Source organism: Pocillopora verrucosa, chromosome 9 (assembly GCF_036669915.1).
Source record: "Pocillopora verrucosa isolate sample1 chromosome 9, ASM3666991v2, whole genome shotgun sequence".
Taxonomy (NCBI): domain Eukaryota; kingdom Metazoa; phylum Cnidaria; class Anthozoa; order Scleractinia; family Pocilloporidae; genus Pocillopora; species Pocillopora verrucosa.
The window spans coordinates 20,765,332-20,790,126 of record NC_089320.1 but is presented as its reverse complement, the minus strand read 5'-3'; the positions used below and the strand labels follow the sequence as shown (position 1 = coordinate 20,790,126).

Sequence of the window (24,795 nt, the reverse complement as noted above, 5' to 3'; positions counted from 1 at the left end):
AATTTATCCACTTTTGGTTCACGAGGCCAGTTTTTTTTTTCTTGCGCCTTTCTCCAACTGTGTCAAGGGTAAAAAGCTAAAATTTCAAACTTGAATCCTAAGAATTACCTGATCATTATTCATATTTCGGAAAGAAACCTGTTAAACAAGGAATGCTACTGTCCTACGCTCGTGTAGGGTTCGTGCGAGCAGGCTAATCGAAATGTGATCACCACAACAAAGCGTGAATGGGCAACATGGCTCATCAAAAAGTCGTGGCCACTTAGCTTAAGTAACCATAAATGACCTGGGCCCAGTTGTATAAAGGATGGATAATGCTATATATCCAACTGATAAATCGCTATCCAGCGGATAAGTGATGGCAAAACGTGTAGCGTCATCCGCCGGATAGAGATTTATCATGGCTGTGGATAGCGTTATCTGACCTTCGAACAACCAGGGCCTGGAATAGATTCTAGTGCCCCATTCACACCAAAGCTTAAACATGTTTAAAAGTTGTTTTGTTAAACACAGTTTAATTTTTTTTTCTTCATAGAAACTATTTAACCGAATATTTTTGACTTGAATGTAGCACATTGGAAATGCAAGTTAGCAAGTACTTGAATCCAATGGAAAATCAAGTTTTTCAGTTCTCTGTTTATAATTTTCATTCAATGAAAACCAGTTTAACAAAACATGTTTTGCTGGTGTGAATGGGGTATAGGATATGCTCTAGACCTGTAACTGCCTTTATATTGCAGACCATGACGAACCACATCACACCAGTCCTCGCAGCCAACTTTCACAGCAGTGGGCCTAAGAAAACCATTCCTGTTTGTGGGGTAGACCTTTATGCATCGTTCCAGCCTTATGCTAGTTATCATTCTTACGGTATAGGAGCAAAGGACTGCTCATATAAAGGAAGCCAGGCGCTACCGTTTTTCATGGACCGATTTGGCCCAAAATGGACGGAATATACCACCACAGCTCATGAGCAAATGCCCGGGCATCATTTAGAGGTTAGTGACTTTCGTTGAATCTTGACGGTGTTATGTTTAACTTTGTTTGGTGAATAGTTAGGCAAATCTCAAGAAGCATCGAAACACCAGTGCTGGTGAAATTAGAAGACAGAGGAGAGAAACGTGATTCTCGAATTGAAAACTCATGTTCAGCTGTTTCCGCTTTCTGAGGCCTTTATACCGTGAGTATATATGGCTAGAAAGACGCTTCACGGGTTTACACAACAAGGGAACTTTGATAGTTGCACTAATTAAGGTGGCTTACTCTTACTTGTAATGATGCGAAGTAAACTTCGGTCATCAGACCAATTGGTTAGTAAAAGAAAGTTAAGCGCATATTGGGCTCGATTGCTAGCCGCTGTTCGGGAACATGAGCCCGCGCTAATGTTACACTATTTACCTTTGCAGGTTCAGAGTTACACGGAATATTTTCAGGACAGTTGCAAAGATCCCATTCACTGGTTGGGAGCCTACAATTATTTTCCAGGGTTTACCGAAGGCTGGACGACTTACACTGAGTACCAACTGCTGCCTCAAGACACGAACCTTTATTCAGACACTTCCAACAAGGAGGTGTTGCTACAGAAATACGGCATGATCTACTACCAGGTAATTATGTGCAAACGAAACAAGAGGCTGTAAAGCGAGGTGCTGCAAAAATCGATGTCATTTTGTAAAGGCAAATAATATGTGTAAACGCTCAGATCAATCGTTGATATTTCTTGTAAGTACACGAGGGACGAGAAAGGCGAGGTACCTGTTAGCTTTTTTTCTAGATTCGCATTAAGGCTGAAGTAAATTGTCAGAAGGAAAGACCAATGGGATTGTCATTCGGACACAGACATATGCATAAGATCGACCACACAAGCCAACGTATAGCCTATTCCAAGCTTGCAGCCAGTAAAACGGAGCTGAATAGAAAACAGCGACAGAGTGAAGAAAGGGGGGGTTCGGGAGACCCGACCCAGACCTCCATCTTTTTTTCACTCCTTCGCTACTGGATCCTACTATCGCACCGTTTATTGTTACACTTCGTTTTACTAACTGAAAGCCCGGAACAGGTTAGCTAACGGAATAACACTTGGATCATCATTTTATTTGTCGTTTACGATAGCTTCCAATTAAAATGTTAGTGATTCTACACCTCTCTGCACCGAATAATTGGCAAAGTCTCGTTAGGTCGCTACAATTTTTACTTGTTATTAATAAAATACTTTGTTGTTTTATTGCATAGCTCTTAGCCGCTCTGCGCGCTGTTGTAGACATTGACCTAAACTATTATCAGAAGTCAGCATTCGATGCCCTCCGTATGTACAAACAGTATGTCTGGGAGGACAACACGGACCAGGCAAAGAAAGATATCATAAGGTCAGAAGGTTTGCCGGGACAGGTAGCCAGCTACGTGTCTGGTCAACTGGAAATCTCTCGCCTCAGGAGTTTAGCCGAGAGGGAGCTGGGTCAAGATTTCGATCTGAAGGATTTTCATTACGAGGTATTACGTCAGGGGGAGATACCGTTGAGATACTTGGATGAACACATAAAAGCTTATATCGCCTGTAAGAAAAACCCGTCTCTCGAGGAATGTGGAGAATTTTAAAATGAATGAGAATGAAAGCTGTGCTAATGTTAAATGAAAATAAAGGAGAGAGAAAATATAAAGTTGTCTGAGAAATTGTTAGAAACATCGACCGAGTGAGTGTTCCAGTAATCAAGCTGAGTAAACATCCAGTCAGGCAATAAGGCAGGTTTTCTACGTACAGAAATTAGACCTTTAGCGAGCGAAATTGCAATAACTTACTGACTGTTTCGAGTTTAGAGTGACATAACTCAAAAATATTGGTTGGCAAAAAATGCCAGTACGAATACGGCGAATAGTTCTTTTTCGACAAAGCACATGGCCGATGTCCCGGATGTTGACGTCGAAATATAGGCTACACACTTGCACTTATCAAAATAACTTATACGTATAATCCACGATTATCAAAATTATTCTAACCCGTTCCACCCTCAACCCTCTCTCTTAGCTCAGGTTTATGCCCTTTTTGCTATGATGTACTCTGTAATTCGCGATGATCAAAAATGTTAGACCCTCTTCCTCCCTCTTTCTTTGCTCAGTTCTGCGTCTGTTATCCTGTGATGAAGTCTGATGTATTATACTATTGTTAGTATCATGGAATTAGTGACAGAAGTCTTCACGCTGCTGAAAGGACTTTTTTTAGGGTTGTGGCATAACAATATTTGTTTACAATGTTGCCAGGATGGTATCGTTTTATTTAAGTAAACAAACCCACGCGCGCATACGTCGGAGTATTAAGTGGGAAGAACCTGTGATGATTGTGGTTTTCAGTGCTGAGTAGCGTAATAAAATGCCAAGGGGGTATTTTTAGACTGCCCACCCAAATGAAAGAGAAACAGCTTTTGTGCTGAATGCTTACATGGTCAGCCTGAGTAAGTCGGAATGACAAACTTTCATAACGACAGTAGCAATATGCTTGCATCACACCGGAAATATGCTTTTAACAACACCAGGGAATTAAGATGAGCCCGTGTTGATTATTAACCAATGCCAAAATTGGTTGGAAATGAGACATATTGGTGTTCTTTTTGTCCTAGGACAACATCAAAACGTTGAGTCAAAACTGCCTCGACGCCTTTTTAAGCAGGATTTTATGTCTGGAAAAAATTTATCTATTTCTGATTTAGCACTGACCAAGATCGATAAACAAACTCATCCGCCTGATTTTGCGTTAACCAACACTGAATAACACTCTGCACCAGGATCAAGCTGTTGATCCAAATCTGATTGCCCTTCAGACCCACTTTGGGCTGAAATAGTATTCCACTGGAATAGCTGACATTGCCATTTTTTAAAAGATCTTTGATTCTGAAGGAGCACGTTTTTTTGGTCCCAAATTAGATAAAATAAGGAGGGAAGTTTCAACAATTTCCGTTTCACCTGCACTGAATGACGCTTGAATGACGTCATGCGTTAATTTCCCAGAGAACTTCCTTTGTTGAAGTCTGTTCATGTCAATCAGACTTAATGAAATATGTCACCAAAAATATGAAAAACATGTTCTCAATTTTATATTGTCCTTCTAGTGTTAACCCTTTAACTCCCATAAGTGACCAAGACAGAATTTCTCCTCACAATATTAATACAATCTCAAGCAGACAAGTGATGGGAATAAAAAAAATATATCAATTAGGGGATTAAAAGTTGATCCAATATCAAATCCTCCCAGCTAACATCACAAGAATTGTATGGCAGATAGTAAGGAGTATTATTTATGAGATCTTGGGTGTTAAAGGGTTATGCATAAGCTTTTGACATCTTCGTCTATCGGTAGATGATGTTAGTCTTGAAGGAACTTGTTAGTTTATTTAAAACCGCAGATTACGTAGGGAAGGGTCGATACGATCTATTAAATGCGAAAAATAATACAGTAACACACCAGTAATTCCCTGATTGAAGTTCTTTAAGGACTTGTTCCAAGACTTGACACTTGATTTAATATCAGGTGAACTCACGGGTCCGTGACAACGTCTAAACATTGAGATGTTCGTGAATTACAAAGCAAAAATCGTTCATAGACATCATTAATCTTTTATGGGTAAAGATCAATCTACACCAGCCAAAAAAATTTGTGAAATGTTAAGATAATCGGTGAAATTTATACATGCCAAGCTCTAAGCAAGTACACCACCGTTAATTCGATGTAAAAGTTTGAAAGTAGAGTGGCTAATTTCCTACAAGCTTATTTACTTCCGTACTTCTCTGTAAAATTATCGGAATTTAAAAGAAAAGCAACACGGTCGGACAAAAAAAACCTATCACTTATGCGTGAGAATCTTTGTGTTTGTATGCTGACGTGATGAATGTCACTCTACAACGGAAGATCGACTTATCGTGACGTCACTTAAATGTTAAGCGTCAGACAACACAGAAAACAAACCAAACCTTACTGACGTCTGTTTTCAAATTTGGGAAGAACGGGAGTGGTTAGAAAAATTCACGAAATGGTCTCAATAACAAATTTTGTACAGTAATGTTATATAAGATAACACGATATCTATATTTCCAAGTGTCCTTCTTCACCGCGAATAATCTTTGACCGGAAATAAATGAAATCTTCCTAATTGTGATCAATTCCCTTCAACCAGTAGTTTTTTTTCCCGAAATGGATTTCTGCCCGTCCAACTGTTTTCAACATGTTGCAGGAGAATCACGCACGCATAGGAAATCAAAATTATGCACGCTTCGTCACAAAAAAAAATAGTTCGCAGTTGCACGAGGAAGCTTTCCATGACAATTTTTATCTTGACCTCAAGTTTTCCGTGGCATTTTTGAGAGAAAAATATGACCGGTCGCTTGGAAGACTTAAAATTTTTTTAGAGGAGATTTTTCTAAGGTAAAACTTGGCTAGAACGATATCACTTGATCGACTTGATCACGACAGTTGCCAAGGGAACTGTGAAGAGTGAACATGTAAGCACAATTTTCCCTTGAAAAGTGTCGGCGACAAGCACAACTTTTTCTCTAAGACATTAAATTCTTGAGCCAAAATTGAAGTAAGGTGTCTCAAAAAAACGAAAAGCTAAACAAATCGAAACAAAGGAAAAAACAAATAAATGTGTTGACAAGGATACCTTGAAATAACTCCTGTGCTATATTTGTACCCGGAATTTACATTAGGTGCGATTCATCGTAACCAATACTTACCCGTCCGCATTTCATAACCTACCGAGCATATTTTTGCACGTGATGCTTTGACTTCATTCCGGGTGCTTCCTGTGAAGGCGTTAAGAAATCATTTGCAACGGAAAGCGAGAACAAGGTCCTGTTTTCGCTTTCCGATATTTCCATGAGAATGAAAATCTTAAACCCCAAAAGCAATACTTTTCCTGAACGTTTGAAAGGGTCACGCCAACACCACGTAGTGTAGAGGTAAAATTCCTTCTAGTTAAAACCACCAACTGACTTGGATTTGACGTGGTTAAACGAAATTGCTTTGGCTAAATGGAACATAACTTATAACAAAGAGGATTATTCTTTTTACTTTTAGAATAGCTAATAAGTACACCTTACCGACAGCCTTGATTTCCTCTGCATAAACAATAAAAACAGAAAGAAGAAAACTTCAGCAGTTTCCCCAAATTGTACAACAAATACTTTAGGTTAAAAAGACAACCAAGAATTAGGTTCAGCGCACGAAGGACCTTTGTGAGGAACCTGTATTAGGACCTTTAAAAAAGAGCCCTCTCCGATCGCTTTTTGAGGGGGCGGGGCCCAAGAGGCGCACTTATTGGCTAGTCAATTTATCGATAATTAGGTAACAAGAAAATAAGTTCCCATTATTTTCTTTTGTAATACACAATACTGCTCTCCCATGGTATCTGACTCGGCACATCTTGCTGGAGTTTGCGTTCTTCACTGACGACCAGGATGTTTACTTTTTGATATTACGTTGCGGAATAAACCACTTGATATTGGCGCTCTCTCACACCAAATAATCATGTGGTCGCTAATCTTGCACAGGGGCCGGTTTTCCACTATTTCCGATGGACTTTGCTTTGAAGAGGGGGCTTTTTACCGAAATCAATAACAAGACAATAATTGCCGGAAAAGATTCTTCTCCAAGAAAATATATTTGCTGAAAACTTGCCAAACCACGTTGCTTTTTTTTTCTGTTGCCTCCCTTCAAGCTGTTATCAATAGTTTCTCTCTCTGCGTCTGTTGATTTTATGGAACTTTTCTCTTCAAAAGTGCTCGTTTCTTCTTTACATCAAAATGAAGATGGAGTGTATAGGTGCAATTTCTACTTTATTGTAATCATTTGAATTGATGATCAATAAACTTTCTCGAGAGTTAGGTGTGTTTTTTTTAAGAGGAGCGAGAATCTAGACTAGCTATGGAGGGTTAAACTTTGAAATTTGAATTATGTTTGAACATGCAAATAATCGGGCATTTTACGAAAAAGCTCTTACACGGGATTCAAAATCAAAACCCACACTTAATCACTTGCTGCGCTTCGTCTCCCTTGAGTAATTTCGTTGTATAATGGTCAGGGAGGGGTAAGTGGGGCAGTTCTAGAATTTTCGACGGTCCGCTTTCACTGATCATTCGCTGCAATTTTGCATCAACTTAAAGCCAATGAAACTAAAAATTGGGAAAATATTTACTCTCATCCTCTTGGCAACTATCTGGGTGCTTCTTTGTTCTTCCAAGATACATCTTACACTACTACCAGCACGTAGCAGATTAGTTTTGCGACCTCCAAGCGTCACTGTCGCCCCACTTCCTGTCGAGGTCACGTTTCCCGTCAGCATGGCGTGACAGGCTTTGTAAACATTTTCTTTGTTATGTAATGATTCAATAAAATGCAATATTTACAGGACGCACAGCCACACCTGTTATTGTAGTGTCACTTTCACGGGGTCGCACTCCAGAGCAGTGGGTGAACAGCTTTTGTGAATGTGTCTTCCTTCTAGAGAATGCTCTCCGCGGCCGTCCTTAGTGGTTTCTTCTCTGCCCACAGCGTCTCACGATCTCATGAGATTATTCTAAGCCGACTTAGTTACCCCGTTGGGAATTTTGAGAGACTGACTAATGATCATGAGGATCTGTGCGTTTCGTGAAATTGAAGTGCTTCCATCTCGAATTTTTGATAACACACTTACTCCAGCAGTGTAAGTAAATAATGGAGAAATATAACGGTTCTTGGATCAAGCTAGGGCGGAAAGGAGGGTGGGAGAGTGTAGCGAAATAGCGGGTGGAGGGGGGGGGGGGTGGTGATCAGTTGGTCCGAAGTAGAATTTGTCGGGAATGTAAAAAAAAGACACCATGAAGTCAGGAGAGCTTCTGAAAGAATAACAAATTACAAGAATTTTATGAAGTTATTGAGTTAAATCTTAGCGTGAGTTCGACGGGTTAGCTCACCGCAGACTAATGAACCTCACTCAGAGAATGATAGTTATCAATTTCGAAATATATTGATTCAGTTCTTGAAAAGGATTGTGGACGATTTATCCAGCTATTGAAAAAGCATAAATTGAAAGCCAAATGCTGCTAGTTTTTTAATGCGAAGGCCACATGACAGATACGACTTTTATCTCATGATAAATGCTCTCGCAGGAAGGGAGGAAGGAAACAGAAAGTTAACACTGGCGCGGTTTTCGATTTGCTGAGTTCCCCCTTGAGTTCAAGCCCCAATAACAACCTTTAGAAGTTAAAATACAGAAAAGCATACCTACAGTTGTTATATCGCATGTGTGATTTATTCTTTTAAATTTAGTAAAATCTTGATCAATAGCAAGTTATTACTTGAGGTTTTTGTTGCACTGGGGTTAAATTATCGCCATGCCATTACAGAACTGTCTGAACACAACGGAAGTGTCGGAAAAGCACGCTCTCTAAAGTCAGTTTTTTTTTAGCTGTGACTGCCAATATTGAAAGGTTAATCTTGGAAAAAATGCTAGAAATGCCACCCAGCTGACCGCATAAACTTATTGTGAGCTGACAAACTTACACTTCTTCCTTCTGGCAGGATGGCGACTGTCATCTGTTTATAATAAGTTTAATGGCTTCCTTCCCAGCTATTTACAAATGAACAGCTGCATCTGAAATGTTTATCAATGCCGCTAGGTGTTCAGTGAATTTTATTTTAGGTCGCGGATCACCTGCTTATTTGCCAACAACTTGTCCGATGTCTGCGATTTCTGCCAAAAAAATTATTGTTTCTTATGCAATGCGATCCCCCGTTGCGAGTTAATTCCAGTGATCACTTATTTTTTTTTAAAGTTTTAGCTCGGAAAATTCGTAATAGAATCAAGTGGTGGGTGTGGGTCTTAATTTTGTATTACTGTTATTTCTCGTGACGTGGCCATGTGTCCGCGTGACTGTTCAATGAGCTTTGGTAAAGCTAACCATGTCTGTCACATTTAAATAGCCTCGAAATCACGTGAGTTTGACTCAAGATTTCTTTCACTTGTATTAAATTTGGGGCATTTCTCAGTTTATTGAACAAATACCTTCATTTGCCTTTTTAGTTTCCACATCTGTATTATCTACATCTGTAAACATTTGTCCTTAAAAATAAAACATGCGTTTCGATTTCCTTTCGCTCTTAAGAGGTAACGCCTGAAGTTTCTTGGTACCTTAAAAGTGCAAGTTGTCTAGACTATTTATAGAACATGGATTTGGGAGAATTCTTAACCCTTTCGTTCAGTAAGTTATTCCAAGTAATTTTCATGACCGGTTAATCGTGTGATTATGTTACTAAGGTTGGAGTATTTTCACTAATAAATTCTAAATCGCGGAAACCACAACACAGCTTTGAGCTTCTATTAAAAGCATCTGGTTTATCAGCGATGACGTAATCGCCTCAAGGGAAAGTTCCGGAAACTGTTGAGGGGAGTTGTATGCAAATTTACTGTTGTTACTTCATAGCCTAACATAAAAATTCGCTCGATCTACGTGCCGGAGAGTTACGATCTGATATTGGACTGCTCTTCTTATTACAGAAGCTTAAAGCGGTATTTCAACAGCGTGAATTTTGTCATATTTACTTGTGGTAAAAAGGGACAAAAGTGGATGAGTCGCTTCTGAACTCGTGAAGATGGTCAACATGGTAAGATTTACTGTCATCCTCTCAGTCAACTTATTAGTACGGCGTTTCATAGCTTGTAAGTTTTACAACAGGGCGATTTTATGTTGTAGTTAGATTTTCTATTTCGCCTTGAATCTAATACATGTTCCGTGAAGAAACCGAAACAGTAGCGTAATGAGAATCGAGACAAAATTGACCAAGGTCGCGGCATGATTTCCTTTATTTACAGCAAGGAAGGTTGACTTGATTTCGTGACTTGCCGGTATAAAGTGAGATGTTTGGCGGAGCTAAGCGGAGTATATTTGGAACACAAAACGGATGGTTGATTTCTCAAACGGCAATTTGTTGGAAAAGAAAAAAAGCTGTTAAGAAGCGATTTAAAATGTAAAACTGATAATCGCCCATTGAAATAATTTTTACAAGAGATTTACTGTTCTTGAAATGTCTGTGGTCAAAATTATCTTCAGCGTTCGCCCATGCCATTTATTAATCAGAGGCAGGTAATGGTATATTTGAAGCGGACGCTATTTGTTTCGATCATTGTATTTATAAGTATTGCCCCTAAAAGTGAAAACTACTTTCATTAGGACAGAAAGCGTAAATCTATGTAAATCTTTCGGTTTAGCGTAAAAGATCTCATGTCAGAGATATTTACTTGGTTAAATAATCATGCTTAAGTCCACTTATTAACGATTTAAATATTTCTTGTCGATCGTTATAAACCACGCCGTTGACACTATTCTTTCTTATGTACATCAGTTTTATCTACTGGTTAAACCATAAACAACTGCTACCGGTAAAATTACACGCGCAAAAATTATTATGTTTTGTCTCAAAAGTTCGCTGCGTTAGTGGTATTTCCGGTTCCGGTTTTGGATGAAATAGTTTGGCGTGGCTTAGTTAGCCTCGTTTTGATAGCCGAGCTTGTTCAAGGAAACCGTGTTTTTGGAACAGTGACTCATTTCGGTAGTCAAGAAGAGGAATTGGGTTGGGAACGTGGAGAAATTCAACATGCCTTTGGCGTATTTAGCCGACCCTTGGCAGAAAATGAAAATACACGAAGAGACGGAGGTGATTTTATCTTATGACAATTTGCGATCTTTGTGCTGAGTTTCAATTTCAATTTCTGGGGTCGAAGCTCATTCGATAACTCTACATATTCACAATCTCCTAGGTTGCAGATGAAGAAATGACTGATGAAAATAAAAATGGAGTAAGCGAATCTTTTGGCGTAAAATTATGTTAAGCTCTTATTGTTTGTCCGAAAAATGCTAGACCAAGGCCCACTGTTTTGTATTTACAACAGCCTTTTGAGGAAACATCTTCGCTTATCGATGTTGCCGAAGAATTTGTGAATTCGAAGGCATGCCAGAAAGCCGACCCTTCGCAATTCGAACTGCTGAAAGTTCTCGGACAGGGATCCTTTGGCAAGGTAAGTTTTAATGTCCTTCTTGTTCGCTTTTAGTCTTACTAATCCTTGTCCGAGCAAGGTGAATAAATCTTAAATTGGAAAAGGTACTTCTTGGCGTCATAGTGGAACCATGTTTTTGACCTTTGCTTACGTTGTGCCGGGCTATTTCACGCATTAATCTTTATTTATTGCCACTTCAATGTTTGTGTATGCTTCTTTAGTTTGTAGCTCATTTATCATTGTTCAAACTTCTTGTAGAACGTTCTTCATGGGGACGTCAAACTATCAAATGTATTGTTTTAGGTATTTTTAGTGCGCAAGTTGACGGACGCCGATGCGGGAAATCTTTATGCAATGAAAGTTTTGAAGAAAGCAACTCTTAAAGGTGAGCATATTCCCCTATTTTTTTTGCTACGCTGGTTAGGATTTTTGTTTTCAATTTATTTTATTTTCAGTTTTTGCGGAAGCGTGGTTTTAACGCTGCTCGATGTGAGAATTCGATCCTTGCGTGAGGAGGTGAAATGTACAATCTTCGATATTAAAGATAATTGTGAAACTTAATTTGAATTTCACCGCTTATCCTTTGTGCTCATACTCAAAGCAGTTGGTATTGGAAGAACTAATTGCTTGTCTTGTTAATTTACCTTTTGGATTGGTTTGCGAAAACCCTTTCTTTTGCTATCAAATTTGTTGTTCCATATAGTATCGCTCAGTGCATTTTGTTGACCTTTCTCTGAAGGGGTTTAAGGTAACAATGGCCGCTGCTCTTTTTCTTGTCTTTTTACCTACGGCTCTAGTTCGTGATCGTCTGAGAACGAAGAAAGAAAGAGACATCCTGGTAGATGTTCAGCATCCGTTCATTGTTAAACTTCACTATGGTGGGTCTAATTTACTTTGATTAATTATTTTTATTCAAATTTGCTAAAACGACTTTTTAAACCAATATGCACTCGCGGATCATCCAGTAGCCTCTGTGGCTCAATCCTTTACTACCGTGATGTTAAGCTTTGATTCGGGGTTCCACAGGCTTTGAAATACGGCTCCCAGACAGATTTTTTGGAAACTTTAAAATCCAAGGAAATATATATTTATGTTTCCAATTAGTAGTGTGAAGAAAAGCGAACAGCTTGAAGTGTCTAGGCTAGATTTTAAATGAAGATTTGCAAGCAGTTTATCGCATTTTGCAGTGTTTTTTATACATTTAAAACGCACATAATATGAATGACTGAATTCATTAATAGATAAACAAATAATGTTGAAAATAATCATGCTAAATAATAGTTTTTGAACAGTGAGTTCAACAGTGAGTGTTGTCAAGGCTAAGTGAAAATGTAGTTGGTTCAAACATTTCCTTATTTGCATTCCCAGCTTTCCAAACAGAAGGAAAAGTTTATTTGATTCTTGATTTTCTAAGAGGAGGGGATTTATTTACAAGGTTATCAAAAGAGGTACGAAAACTGTTCGAATTTCTTATATTGGAGCACAAATAATTTTGAAATTAAGTTTACCGCTACTTCAATATTTGTGATAAGTAATCATCATGAAGTATCAAGTTTTTCACTCTATCACTGACATCCTGTGGCTGAAGCTTGAGCTGATGATGGAGTTAGTTGTCAAAACTCTGAGGTGACAAAGTTATCTGGTAGCCAGCCATTGTGTGCATTAACCACTTCTTCATGCGTTCTTAGATATTTTTTACAACATACATTTATTATTTCAAATTTTTATTCCTTTTGTATCTTTATGAAAAAGATTATGTTTACAGAAGAGGATGTGAAATTCTACTTGGCGGAGTTAGCTTTAGCTTTGGACCATCTTCACAAGATTGGAATTATTTATAGAGATCTAAAACCTGAGAAGTAAGTATTCTTTTTTTGTAAATCTGAGCATTTCCTTAATATTATTCTCTGTATGTTCTTGAAGGATGTACCAGGCAGTTTGATAGTTTGCTCAATTCTGCCAGCATCTGTCAGGGTTCTAGTGTACACCTCCTTTCTCAAAGCGATTTTGTGTTCTCTTTTGATTGTGGGGCATAGATGACCAACTGCTGGGGAGAACTACTGGTAGTGGATATGTTTGCCACTCTGGCTCTGAGTTATATTTGATAAATTTGTGAGTGGAGACATTTTGGTCTGTTCCAGGGAAATTTACTATCAATGTGCATGTTCACTTGAGGACCGTTGCATGCTCGTTCTTTTGCTTAGTTATAGTAAAAGTTTATTTGTTGGAGTAACTTGGGCAAGTCTGATTGTCTTTTTTTATTAATCAAGGAGAATTTTTGTCAGAAAAAAAATTAAAGAAAACATTTTGGATTCTGTAGGCTTGTTTAGTTACCTTTGTCAGAACTTTTTATCATTACTTTTATGGAAATTGTCACAGAGATGGGACAAAAATTTGAAGGCATTGGTGAGGGGGTATACCTTGTCATACCAGTGTGTTTGCTTATCAAGAAGAAAATTAAAGGGTCCAAGGAATATAGCCCTCAGTGACTTTATGAAATAATAGGATCTTCTTTGAGCAAACACAAGTCAATTTGAGAGAAGAATTCAGCTGTCTATCAAATGTCGCCTAGGGTTTTTTTGGTCATGTGACCCTCCAGTTGTACTTGTGTGGGGTCAGTTGCCTCATTGCAGCTTTCAGGTAACACCTTGATCATTTTATATCAATGACCTTGTTGATAAATGTAGTAAATGTATATTTATCCTGTATTGTTTTCAGCATTCTGCTAGATGCTAGTGGCCATGTCACACTAACAGGTTGGTAGATTTAAAGTATCTGTTGTTCCTTGAGGAATTAGTATTGTATATTTGTTAACTAAGTGGCTTTGTTTTCATTTTAGACTTTGGTCTTTCAAAAGAATCTGAATATGATCAGAAAACATACTCATTCTGTGGAACAGTGGAGTACATGGCTCCAGAGGTAATTCTCTTTTTACTTATGAATTTAGTTCTTCACCTGAATGTAGTGTGTGTATTCAGAGAGTATAGTGTTTGATCCTTCACAGAACATTATCATGGAGACTCGTTCATTCTGTGAAACTAAGGTCCAAGTCAGCATATGCTGATTAAAAACTCCATTTACACTGTATGTGTACCTGTTACAATGTATAATTATTGTTCAATTCATCTTCCAGGTGGTAAACAGAAGAGGTCATACACAGGCTGCAGACTGGTGGTCTTACGGTGTCCTGATGGTAAGTAAAATTGTCTTAAGCTTTCCTCTTGGGGTTTATCACATGAATGTACTCCTCTGACAGCTAAACTTTAACCCTTCGACCCTTAAGAGTAAATAGCTTCTAATTTCTCCTTACAGTATCATCCCTGAGTCACACATTAAGGTCATGAGAATAAAGGAAATGATCAACAGCAAAAGAAGCTCTTGATTGTTAAACAAATTCTCATTGCCAGTACCTTATGAAATGTGTAGAGAACAGTGTGGAGAAGATGTATACTGATGTAATGGTGTAAAAGGATCATTTATGATTAGGCAACTCTCCACCTTCTTCCCAAATTTTTAGTCACAATTCTTGACAAGGGATTTTTGGAACAATATCTCCAGATAATTAACGATTTGCAGCTCAAATGTTTCTTAAATGTGATATTTCCTTTTCTTTTCATTTTCAGTACGAGATGTTGACAGGTGCTCTCCCATTTCAAGGGAAAGACAGGAAAGATACAATGAATATGATTTTAAAGTAAGTAAATTGGAAAAAAAACACTTTTGGTCACTCGCTCTGATGAAGGGCTAATACTTAAACTGCCTTAAAAACTCTTTAAGAGACCAATTTACATTATCAACTTAGTTGATAGAACCAAAATTTTACTTTTGATCACAGTTTGCAAAAATAGGTTAGCATGTTCAAATTGTTGTTTTTCTCATAAGTTGCATTTTATATTAACGATATATTTTTAACATTACAATTAACAGGGCCAAACTTGGTATGCCTCAGTTCTTATCCCCTGATGCTCAAAGTCTTTTGAGAATGCTGTTCAAAAGGAATCCAGCAAACAGATTAGGTGAGTTGGAGAGATTAGACACAAGTTAGAAATTATTACAACTGCGGTTTTTAAATATTCCTTTGGTTTTTATCTTTTTTATATTATGGGGCATAACTGAAGAGTTTTTCGGTTGTTACTGGTCCAACCTTTTATAATACAGACCATGGTCTGAAATTTTTTTCTGTGCTATTTGCATCATAATTGAAAAATTCAAACCAGCAGAAAAGAATAAACAATTTATTTACTAGTCAAGATCAGTCCATTTGGAAAAAACTGTGCCCTTGGTTTTAAGTACAGCCCTCTGTGACTCTCTGTCATCATACACAAGACTTAAGGCTCAGCTTTCTTCTTCTTTTTTACTATTTTTATGAACTTCCTTCCTGGAATATAGCATATCCTGGTATATGTAGATGTAGTGTGCAGAGTTTGCTGTTGTCTATACATTAGTTAGAGATCAAGAAAAGTACTTTAATTAGTGTGAGGGTTATTTTTTCACTTCATTTGTTCATCATTCCAGGTGTTGGTGAGAATGGCATTGAAGATATCAAGGCACATTCCTTCTTTTCATCCATAGAATGGGAGGTTTGTTTTTGAAAGCTCTTATTTCTTTTCATTGTGTCCTGATTTGGTGCTGAATTCATTCCTCAAAGCTTGGCTCACATAAGGATTGATTCATGTCTCCTGCCCTAGAACCTGAGTTGCTCAACTCTTATCCTTTCAACTCCTAAGATCTGATTGTTAATTCTCCCCTCCAGTTCCTACACATTTCCTTATTAATTGGACATTAGAATTTGGTGTGAGATCAGATGACAACTTCTACTTGATGAGTTTGAATATTCTCGTAACCTGTTTGCCAGATGATGTGTTGATATTACTGGGAGAAGTTATGTGTTAATCACTTTTGGGAGTTAACATAAAGGGTCAAGAGCTTTTACAAGCACAAATTTGCTCAGGTCACCTTACCTCAAGTAAAAGTAGGTTTCCTGTTGTACTCAGGGTCTGTTGAAGTGCAGCCTTGCGCCTTCTTGTTGTGTTGATTCCTAAAGGTGGATTTGATATTTTCAGAAATTATACAAAAAAGAGCTGAGGCCCCCATTCAAGCCTGCAGCTGGGAGAGCAGATGATGCATTCTATTTTGATCCTGAGTTTACCTCCAAGACACCACAAGGTATTGTTAAAGACAAAAATGTTACCATTTTAATCTGACATCCAGACCACTGCAGTCATGGAAGGCTGAGAGTCCCTGATTAAATTAAACATTTACCTGCACAATTTTGAATTACTGCACAATTGAACAACAGAATAAGAGAACACACGATGAAATAAACTTAAGATAGATATGACATAAACTTTAGTTTGTCTCACATTTGATAGTATCTGTACTGAGCTATATGTAACATCCTAAAGGAAAACAAAACAACAAAATCAATATAGACTGAAAATCAACATTCACTATAAATATTTTCTACAAGAAATATTTACCAGTGGATCATTGAATTATGCAATTCATGAGTTTTCATTGGCTTAGCCATCATATACGAGTTATGAGCCGTTATTCCATACTCTACATGGTGTTTTTGTACATTATGATATTATGTTTGATCTTACAAAATAAAGTTGGGAAGATTTTCATTATTTTGGGGCATTTTTAATAAAGCAATTGTTCTATTTGCACTTGTTGAATACAAGATGATTATAGCCAACTTGGCCCTACTGGTCTTGTTGGCTATCCATCATCTCAGATCCAATATGACAGTGCTCTGAAATAGTTATTTAATATTATACATCAGATGATTAGGAAGATCAATATGCAAGAATCTTGCATCAGAATTAAGGGAAATTATCAGTAGTTCTGAAAGAGTCAGGATATTTGTCGCTAGATATGAACAAGAGTTACTTCAGTATAAAAATTCTTTCATCAGCGTTAAACAAATGGTCACTTACACCTAACTGTAACTTAATATTTTGTGAAGTGCAAACTGTACATTCAACAGCTGTGGTTCAACTAGTGTCAATAATTTGAAACATGGCATTCCCTTTTGGCACAACTTCTATGAACAAAATGTAGTTAACCCTTTTACTACCAATTTCTTAAAATTGACTCCCTGCACTGTCTTCTATCCTTTTCTTGAGAATTTCATCCTACATAATTTGGTGTTCAATCAAACAATGTTGCCTACATGTACATAATGTTTTTCTTGTTGCCTGTTTGCATGTGAATTTATTGATATTGTTAGGAAAATTCTGTTTGGTTACTCCTAAGTAACCATAGTGAAAGGTTAAAGAGGATTACATGCCAACCTGTCGCTTGCCTGATGCTATCTTTTGTTCTCAGATTCCCCAGCTGTTCCTCCAAGTGCCACATGTCATCAGCTCTTTAGAGGGTTTAGTTTTGTGGATCCATCACTTGTACAAGTAAGTTATAGTATACATATCTGAATAGCTCCTTGAAACTTTATGAGCTAAGGAAAAATAGTTTTCTTTGGGTATTTTCTTCTTTGCATTCAACATGGCACATTCATGTGTTGGCATTCTCTCCTGCTAACTAGTACATAGCTATACTTTTTGTTTTAAGTCTCACCTCCTATTTGATATAGTAGCTACTCTTGTTTGTAATTGGACAGCTTGGAGTGCAGTTTAGGAATATTGCAAATTATTCATCATTTCAAGATTATGATGCATGATTACAACAAAGCTGGTTATGTGGCTTGGAACCTCTGTGCTCTATGTCTTTGTCCACCATCCAATGCCATGTGGTCTTTTGACCACAAAAGTTATCTCTCTTTGGACATAAACAGTTTACCTGTATGATTATGCAATAGCTCCAGTATATTATTAGGTGTACTGGGAACCAATCAGAATTAAGGATTTAATAGTTGCACAGTAAATGAATGTGACTTTTCTTTGCCATTGCAATGGTTCACCGATAGTCCTGGTTTCATTACAGGAGGAATCTGATCAAACAACATCCAATGGACCTGAAAAAATGGAAACTGACCATAGAGTAAGAAATCAGTTACTAATAACTTACAAGTTCTTGTGTTCCTTGCTTGCTTTTCAGTTACTTTTTCCAATACATTATTATTTTTTTTATTTTCCCTTTAGTCAAAGCTAAGTCTTTCTTTATTGATTCATTCCCCAAAACATAGTTATTGACAGAGCTAGTTTAAAAGTTTCCAGGTTAAATCTCGTTGCTTGTAATGTAAACAGCTGTCTATAGTCAAAATATACAATTGATATTAACAGGTCTAAGATTATTGATTATTTATATTAAAAGCTTATTGAAGTTTTTTTTTTATTTCACCCCAGCCTTTGCATAACATCTTCCAGATAAGAACAACATCCATTCTTGAAGAATATGATATTAAACAGGTAGATTCATGCATAATTTGTTTTTAAAAGATAATGACATTGCTTGGTATTTTTTTCTTCTTACATCATATGACTGGATGGGCAACATTGCGTTTTATATGATTAGCTGAATTATACAGTCATATGTTTTAACTGGTACATGTACTTACTTGTGATCTTTTTGAGGACAGTCACCATTTATAACATTTTGTTTTTTTGTCATATAAAACAAATACATTCCATGTTGCCGTGGGTCTATTTGGTGATAGATCACAGAAGATGTCAAAATGTGAAGAGGAAATCAGTGACACACGTGGCTGCCCCTCATGTGTAACTTTTTTGTTCTAGTCACATTTTGATGTCATCGGTGAACTTTTCTGAATAGATGTATCAGGCAAATGGAATCTGTTTATTGAGTGGAGAGAAGTGTGATAGAGTGATGAGGGTTTTCAGTTAAGATGGTTTTCTCAGATGTTGAGTACATGCTCTGCATTATGCTCATGTGGCCATTAGTGACAGGATTAATTAGAAAGAATGATAAACATTCTTAGTTATGGGCACAGTAGGCTGAGTAATGTCCATATTATACTGAACCTTTTTGCTAATTAAACCTTTATATTTTTGGCAACAGGAAATTGGAAGAGGATCATATTCAGTATGTAAAAAATGTATTCACAAAGCATCAGGGGGAGAGTGTGCAGTCAAGGTATAAAACATTGATTTTCATCAGGTTAATTGCACAATGTATGCACACCATTTAGAGCCACCTTTGATCTGCAGGTTATAAGTTAAATATCCCCTTCTGCAAGTCTTAAGCCCAATGATAAATAGGGAGGGCTCCCCAAAAAATTGGGTGAAGTTACGAACTGTTACAGGGCTTGAAGTTAACTTTTTAGTTGACTTGCAAAGTTTTGCTAGTTTCCCCTAGCAAACTGGTGAGACTATATAGCAAATTCTTTCCCTTTGAAATATCAATTATCATACTTGATATAAAGTTTAGAACTGATATTTTGCACAGGCTATCAATAAGCTGAAAAGTTTTATAAAAAAGGTAGTAGTAGTAGTAATGCTCCTAATTGCTTCATGCTATGGAGACCAGGATAAACTCCAGCTGGATAGGCCTCTAGGGTCTGGTACAGACTTGACTGTTCACATGAATTTTGGAAAAGACATGCTCATTGAGAATTTTTACTCCTTGTTCTAACTTTACAGATTGTAGATAAGAGTAAACGAGATCCTACAGAAGAAATTGAGGTGAGAACTCCTCTTTAATTGTTTGATTTTTCTGGCTTTACTTGTTTTATAAAATCATGTGTTCTTTCTGAGTCATTGCTAGCTTGTTAAATTTTGAAACAAATAGAATGTGAAAAATATTCCACTTTTAGCAGTTATGCCTTGCATTTTGTAATTCCACGGAGGAATAACAAAAATTTTGATATTGTTTTAATTGGCAAACTAAAACACTAACTTATCAATTATATATTAGGTAATTAACACGAACTTTTTCCCTTACAGATTCTTTTACGATATGGAAGCTATCCAAATGTGATTCACCTCAGAGATGTAAGCTAAGATATTTACATGTAGAGAGATTTTTTATATGATTTTTGATTTTTTTCTGTCTTCTCATAAGCTCTTTACTTGACAAGGTATTGATATTATAAGGAGAAATTACTTATTGATCGGTATCAAGAGTATTAGGGTTGATAGTTAAAAAACTTGGTTGAGCTTCTGAAGATGCAGGTCGCGTAATGGGTAACCAGGTCTCCACAGCTCCCCTTCCCTTGCTCCTTAAACATCCTCTTCACACCTCCCCCCTTCTTATTTTTTGTTCACCACTTAAAAGATGTAACTGATATACATAAATATTTTCCTCTTCTTCGAAGGTGTTTGAAGATGACAAAAATGTGTTCATGGTGATGGAGCTCATGAAGGGTGGAGAACTACTGGATAGAATATTGAAACACAAGAGTCTATCAGAAAGGGAGGCTGCTCTCATCATGTACACTCTGGCTAGCACATTTACTTTCCTTCATGAAGAAGGGGTAGGTTATATGTTTTTGACCAATCTCCAAGTCAGTTTGACTAGAATATTGGCAACATTGTGTATTTTTAGTTTTTTACCCAGTTGTCGTGACCGAGTAAGCTCGCGCGAAAAAGTTGATAACGTAAATTGGCCACCGTTAAGAGTTTCAAAGCGGACATTTCAGCCAGAGCGAAGGTCGAAACGTCAGCTTTGAAACTCTTAACGTTGACCAATTTACGTTATCAACTCAGTTGATAATACCACATTATTTTATTCTGGGACTGTCCTTGTTTTGCTTGTCTACGCTCTTTGATTGTGTCAAGAAAACTCGAGCCAGCCTCTCAATTAATCAGAAACTGAGAACAACTAAACCTATCCCGACTTGGTCACTCGCGTTTTCCCGCGCTTTAGACAGTTAACATCTTTTTCCTTTGAGTTCTCATTGGCTCCTTGTGACATTTTCCTTTATTCTGATTGATCGTTGAGATCACTTTGGTTATGGTTTAACAAGACTTAATCGAAAAGTTTCCCATATGTAAAGATACAATTTTCGGTTTTGCTATAACAATTTGGGTAATCCCGCCCCTGTTGCTTTCTCTGGTAGCCAACCATGAACTAACGAGAATTTTCCCCCTTCGTTATAGGTTGTACACAGGGATTTAAAACCAAGCAACATCATGTACGCGGACGACAGCGGCAGCCCCGAGTCTCTGAGGATAGTTGATTTTGGGTTTGCTAAACAGATCCGCGCGTCAAATGGTCTGCTTATGACTCCATGTTATACGGCAAATTTCGTGGCTCCAGAGGTGCTCAAGAAACAGGGATACGATGCGGCTTGTGACATCTGGAGCTTGGGCGTTCTTCTTTACACCATGCTAGCTGGGTGAGTGAGTGTTTCGTAGTGTTCTTGAGAACTGTTAGTCTTCCACGCAGTAGCTTGGGAGCAGGTCCTCATTATTAGCGCTGAAAGACGCGCGTTTCTCCGCGCCCGGGAAGATTTCGGACGAGTCGGGAAGAAGTTTGGAGGAGGGTCTGGCTAATCATTAGTCAGCATAATGTGTAGAAAGAAACCGCGTTATTGCTGACAAAACGGAGACCTGTGTAGTTATAGTTGCGGCTAACACTTTCTTCATTTATCAACATCAGGCAAACACCATTTGCTGTCGGCCCAGAAGATTCTGCATCGGTCATTTTGTCAAGAATCGGGGAAGGAAAGTATTCCCTTGTGGGAGGAGCCTGGGACCATGTCTCAGATGTTGCCAAGGTAATGTCACAAAAACCTTACTTAAAGTGTCATTGTTCCTAACATTATTTCTGTGAAAGGTTAGATGTCTTTGTCGAACAAATAAATGTTATTGAAAGTCTAGAACCTACCCTATAATGAATTTAGATACACTTTGTTAGATTTCTTTCGAGGCGCCTGTATTAAAACGCTCCAGAGACTACGAGGAGTCCCTCCTTTTCGGCGAAGTCCGTCGCGTTAATTAAAAAAAAAATTGAGTGAAAAAATATTCATGTTAGTGCGCCGCTCCGAATTCTGGAAAGGAGGCGCGCCAAAAGATGGAACCTTACTTTTTTTGTGCTTCACACCCAAAGTATTGATCTTGTTTTGTTCTGATTTGCCTATCATTGATTGACACCTTTTTGATTACTCTCTAGGATTTAGTCAGACAGATGCTTCACGTTAATCCAAGACTGCGGCTGACAGCAAAACAGGTGAGCTTGAAATAATTTACAAATAGTTGTTAGAGAAATGACCTGTGGATGGATTATCTTGCATTGAGTAATTGGCAATTTAAAATTAGAGTCCTTCGAACGTCAATCTTCCTTTTCGTGTTGGCCTTTGATACTTTAGTGAGTGTTCTATCCTTGTCTTAACTGTTCAAAGAAACAAGATTGATCTTCTTTTTCACTTGGAAAATGACTGAAAGCCATTTCCGAGTTGTTTCTATGGTCCAAAATTCACTCTTTCCCATCCATCGTTCCATCACTTCAGTGGCTCACAGCCATTTTGATTCTTCAGAAATGGCGTTTTAATTAAATTGGAAAAAGCCGTTTTTGTTTCTGTGTAGGTGTATTTTATTATTTATATATTTACGTTCGTGGCTCCTCCTAACCGTTTTTCTCTCTTTTCAGGTTCTTCAACACCCATGGGTGGTAAGTCGTCATCAACTACCTCAGCACAGGCTTCACCAAGTCAGCAGTGTGTCAAGAATTAAGGAAGCTGTCAAGGCAACTTTCTCCGCCCTCTCTTCCCCTGACAACAAGCGGCTTAAACCCGTCCATGCCTCGCTGCTGGCACAGCGAAGAACGAGAAAGAAGTCGCCAAAATAAACGATGGGGCGTTTTTTGTACGCACTCATCCTTTTGTATTGATACTTTGGTACGTGTTATAGATAAGAACATTTTTTACGTTCTTGAACAAGTGAGATATAGATAACCCACAAAACCTTCGTTATCTCCATCCATCTGGGTGCAGTGTCCCGTATGACGAGACCAAGTTGATGCAACAGTCATCGCGGGCTCACTTGATACTCCATACGAAGTTTTGGTTCAACCCTTTAACTCCCAAGATCTCATTAGAAATTCTCCTTACCATCTGCCATATAATTCTTGTGATGTTAGTTCAAAGAATTTGGTACTGGATCAACTAATAATCCTCTAATTGATATTGTTCTTTATTCTCATTGCTTGTCCACTTGACATCGTATCGATATTGTAAGGAGAAATTCTGTCTTTGTCACTCGCGGGAGTTAAAGGGTTATAACGTATGGTGATGCTCTCCTCAGGTTGCTTGTCTTCGAGTGGAGAAAACGTTGTTTTGTTGGCTAAGACTGTAAAGTAAAACGAATTGATTTTTGTGTGGTACATATTTATATAGATTACAGTTAAGCGTAGTTGGTTTAGAAAATAGAAAACAATTTCATTCGGCCAAGACATGTCACTTATCAATTTTTGCCACTAGGGAATTTTGCTCACTAACGACTTCTAGGCGCAAAATTCTTAATTCTTGAAACAAAAATACTTGTATTATGCGACTGATAAGAAATTTTCGTATCACTGAGAAAAATTGTTACAAGAATATACCACTAAATTCGTACACTAGAAAGATTTATCACGGGGAGGATCACGAAACACTTGGATAGAAAAAAAAATCACATTTTAAAAAAAATTTAGTTTCTTTTCTAGCCAAGAGTTATAATGGAGAGGGTACAATTGGTTCATTTGATATTAGGGTATCGGAAAAAGAGACCGAGAATGTAGTCATGTAACATAAACAAGTAAAAAAGCTTAATTCAAAATTTTCCGTCTGAAGGTAAAGGCTGACCATTTAAAAATGTTAACCAGTTTAGTTTAGAGTACAAATATTCATTATTTTTCCCAGAAAGTAGTAAAGTGTGTCAATTTGAAAGTGAAAATATTCAGACCTATTTTGTACACCACAAGTCATGAGTATTTTTCTATGTTTTCGGGTCAGTTTTCTCACAAACTTTGTATAATTTTTGTACACATTGTAGGTTAAATTCAACATGCATTGGTAATGTACATGGGTGTCTTAGGGGTGAAGCTTTTGAAAAATAATGGATATCACAATGCAGACATTAGTTTAAATAAAATTATTGATTGACTAGATGGCGTGTGCTCCATCTCTTTCTTTGAGTAGAATTTTCGAGCTGTTTTTTGGAGCTTAGATTAGAAACTCCTGGTTGTTCGTTTTTTTATGTTTCTCTTGAAACTTTGTTGGGAATTCACACATTATTTTTGAGAACTACTATAGTGATGTTGATGTAAGGATTAGACGTAAAGGAGTTTTTTGCTATGTCAATAAAATTACATCAAAATTAAAAAAATAAATTTTAGTTTTGTTCCAAAAGCCTGGCGAAAATAAGTAGTAAGGTTAAAATCTATCATTTGTGGAATCTTGTTGTGTACATCCACAACGCTCCAATTTTGAATTAGCTATCTTTTGTTAACATGTTAAAGAGTATAACCTTGAACTGGTTAAGCTGATGAATTCAAACTTTGTAAATAAAATTATATCTTTGTCGTTGTATTTTTCTGCCCCCTGACTCTGTTGAATATACGAAAGATTATAAGGAATTAGTTTAATTCTTTAATAAACTTCGTAAAGTTTACAGGCGTAGAGGCGATCTACTCTCACGCGACCCGTTGACCACGTACATATACCCTACGCCCTAATACACACGCCAGGAGCGCGTGTCGATTAAAGACTCGAATCCTCACGTGCAAACCATGACAGGTCTAAAAGGAGAATCGTGCAATTCAACTCCCTGGAAAACGCGTGACTTTATTCAAATCGTATCGGAGAGTCGCACGGTGAATAAGTTAACCGTAAAAATGTTTCTGTTGACTTTATCGGGAAGAAATTAACTGTTAGCTG

The 24,795-nt window shown here is 37.5% G+C and overlaps 1 protein-coding gene across 2 annotated transcripts; it reads left to right on the top strand.

Annotated features, from left to right (window-relative positions):
* Positions 1-9,432: 9,432 nt before the first annotated feature.
* LOC131777114 (ribosomal protein S6 kinase alpha-3-like) lies at positions 9,433-24,447 on the top strand. 2 transcript variants are annotated; one of them, XM_059093346.2, is made up of 25 exons: positions 10,520-10,678; positions 10,782-10,820; positions 10,914-11,039; positions 11,322-11,403; positions 11,816-11,896; positions 12,387-12,466; positions 12,771-12,877; positions 13,737-13,774; positions 13,858-13,937; positions 14,152-14,211; positions 14,642-14,712; positions 14,946-15,034; positions 15,534-15,598; positions 16,082-16,184; positions 17,352-17,431; positions 17,964-18,020; positions 18,326-18,388; positions 18,999-19,073; positions 19,580-19,621; positions 19,883-19,930; positions 20,254-20,412; positions 21,038-21,276; positions 21,540-21,657; positions 22,053-22,109; positions 22,530-24,447. In XM_059093346.2, the coding sequence occupies exons 1-25, from the start codon at positions 10,619-10,621 to the stop codon at positions 22,725-22,727; spliced, it is 2,217 nt and encodes a 738-aa protein (XP_058949329.1). In that variant the 5' UTR covers positions 10,520-10,618; the 3' UTR covers positions 22,728-24,447. The 2 variants fall into 2 exon arrangements, with proteins under 2 accessions (XP_058949330.1, XP_058949329.1); XM_059093347.2 differs by lacking the exons at positions 10,520-10,678; positions 10,782-10,820 and adding an exon at positions 9,433-9,628.
* Positions 24,448-24,795: the final 348 nt, after the last annotated feature.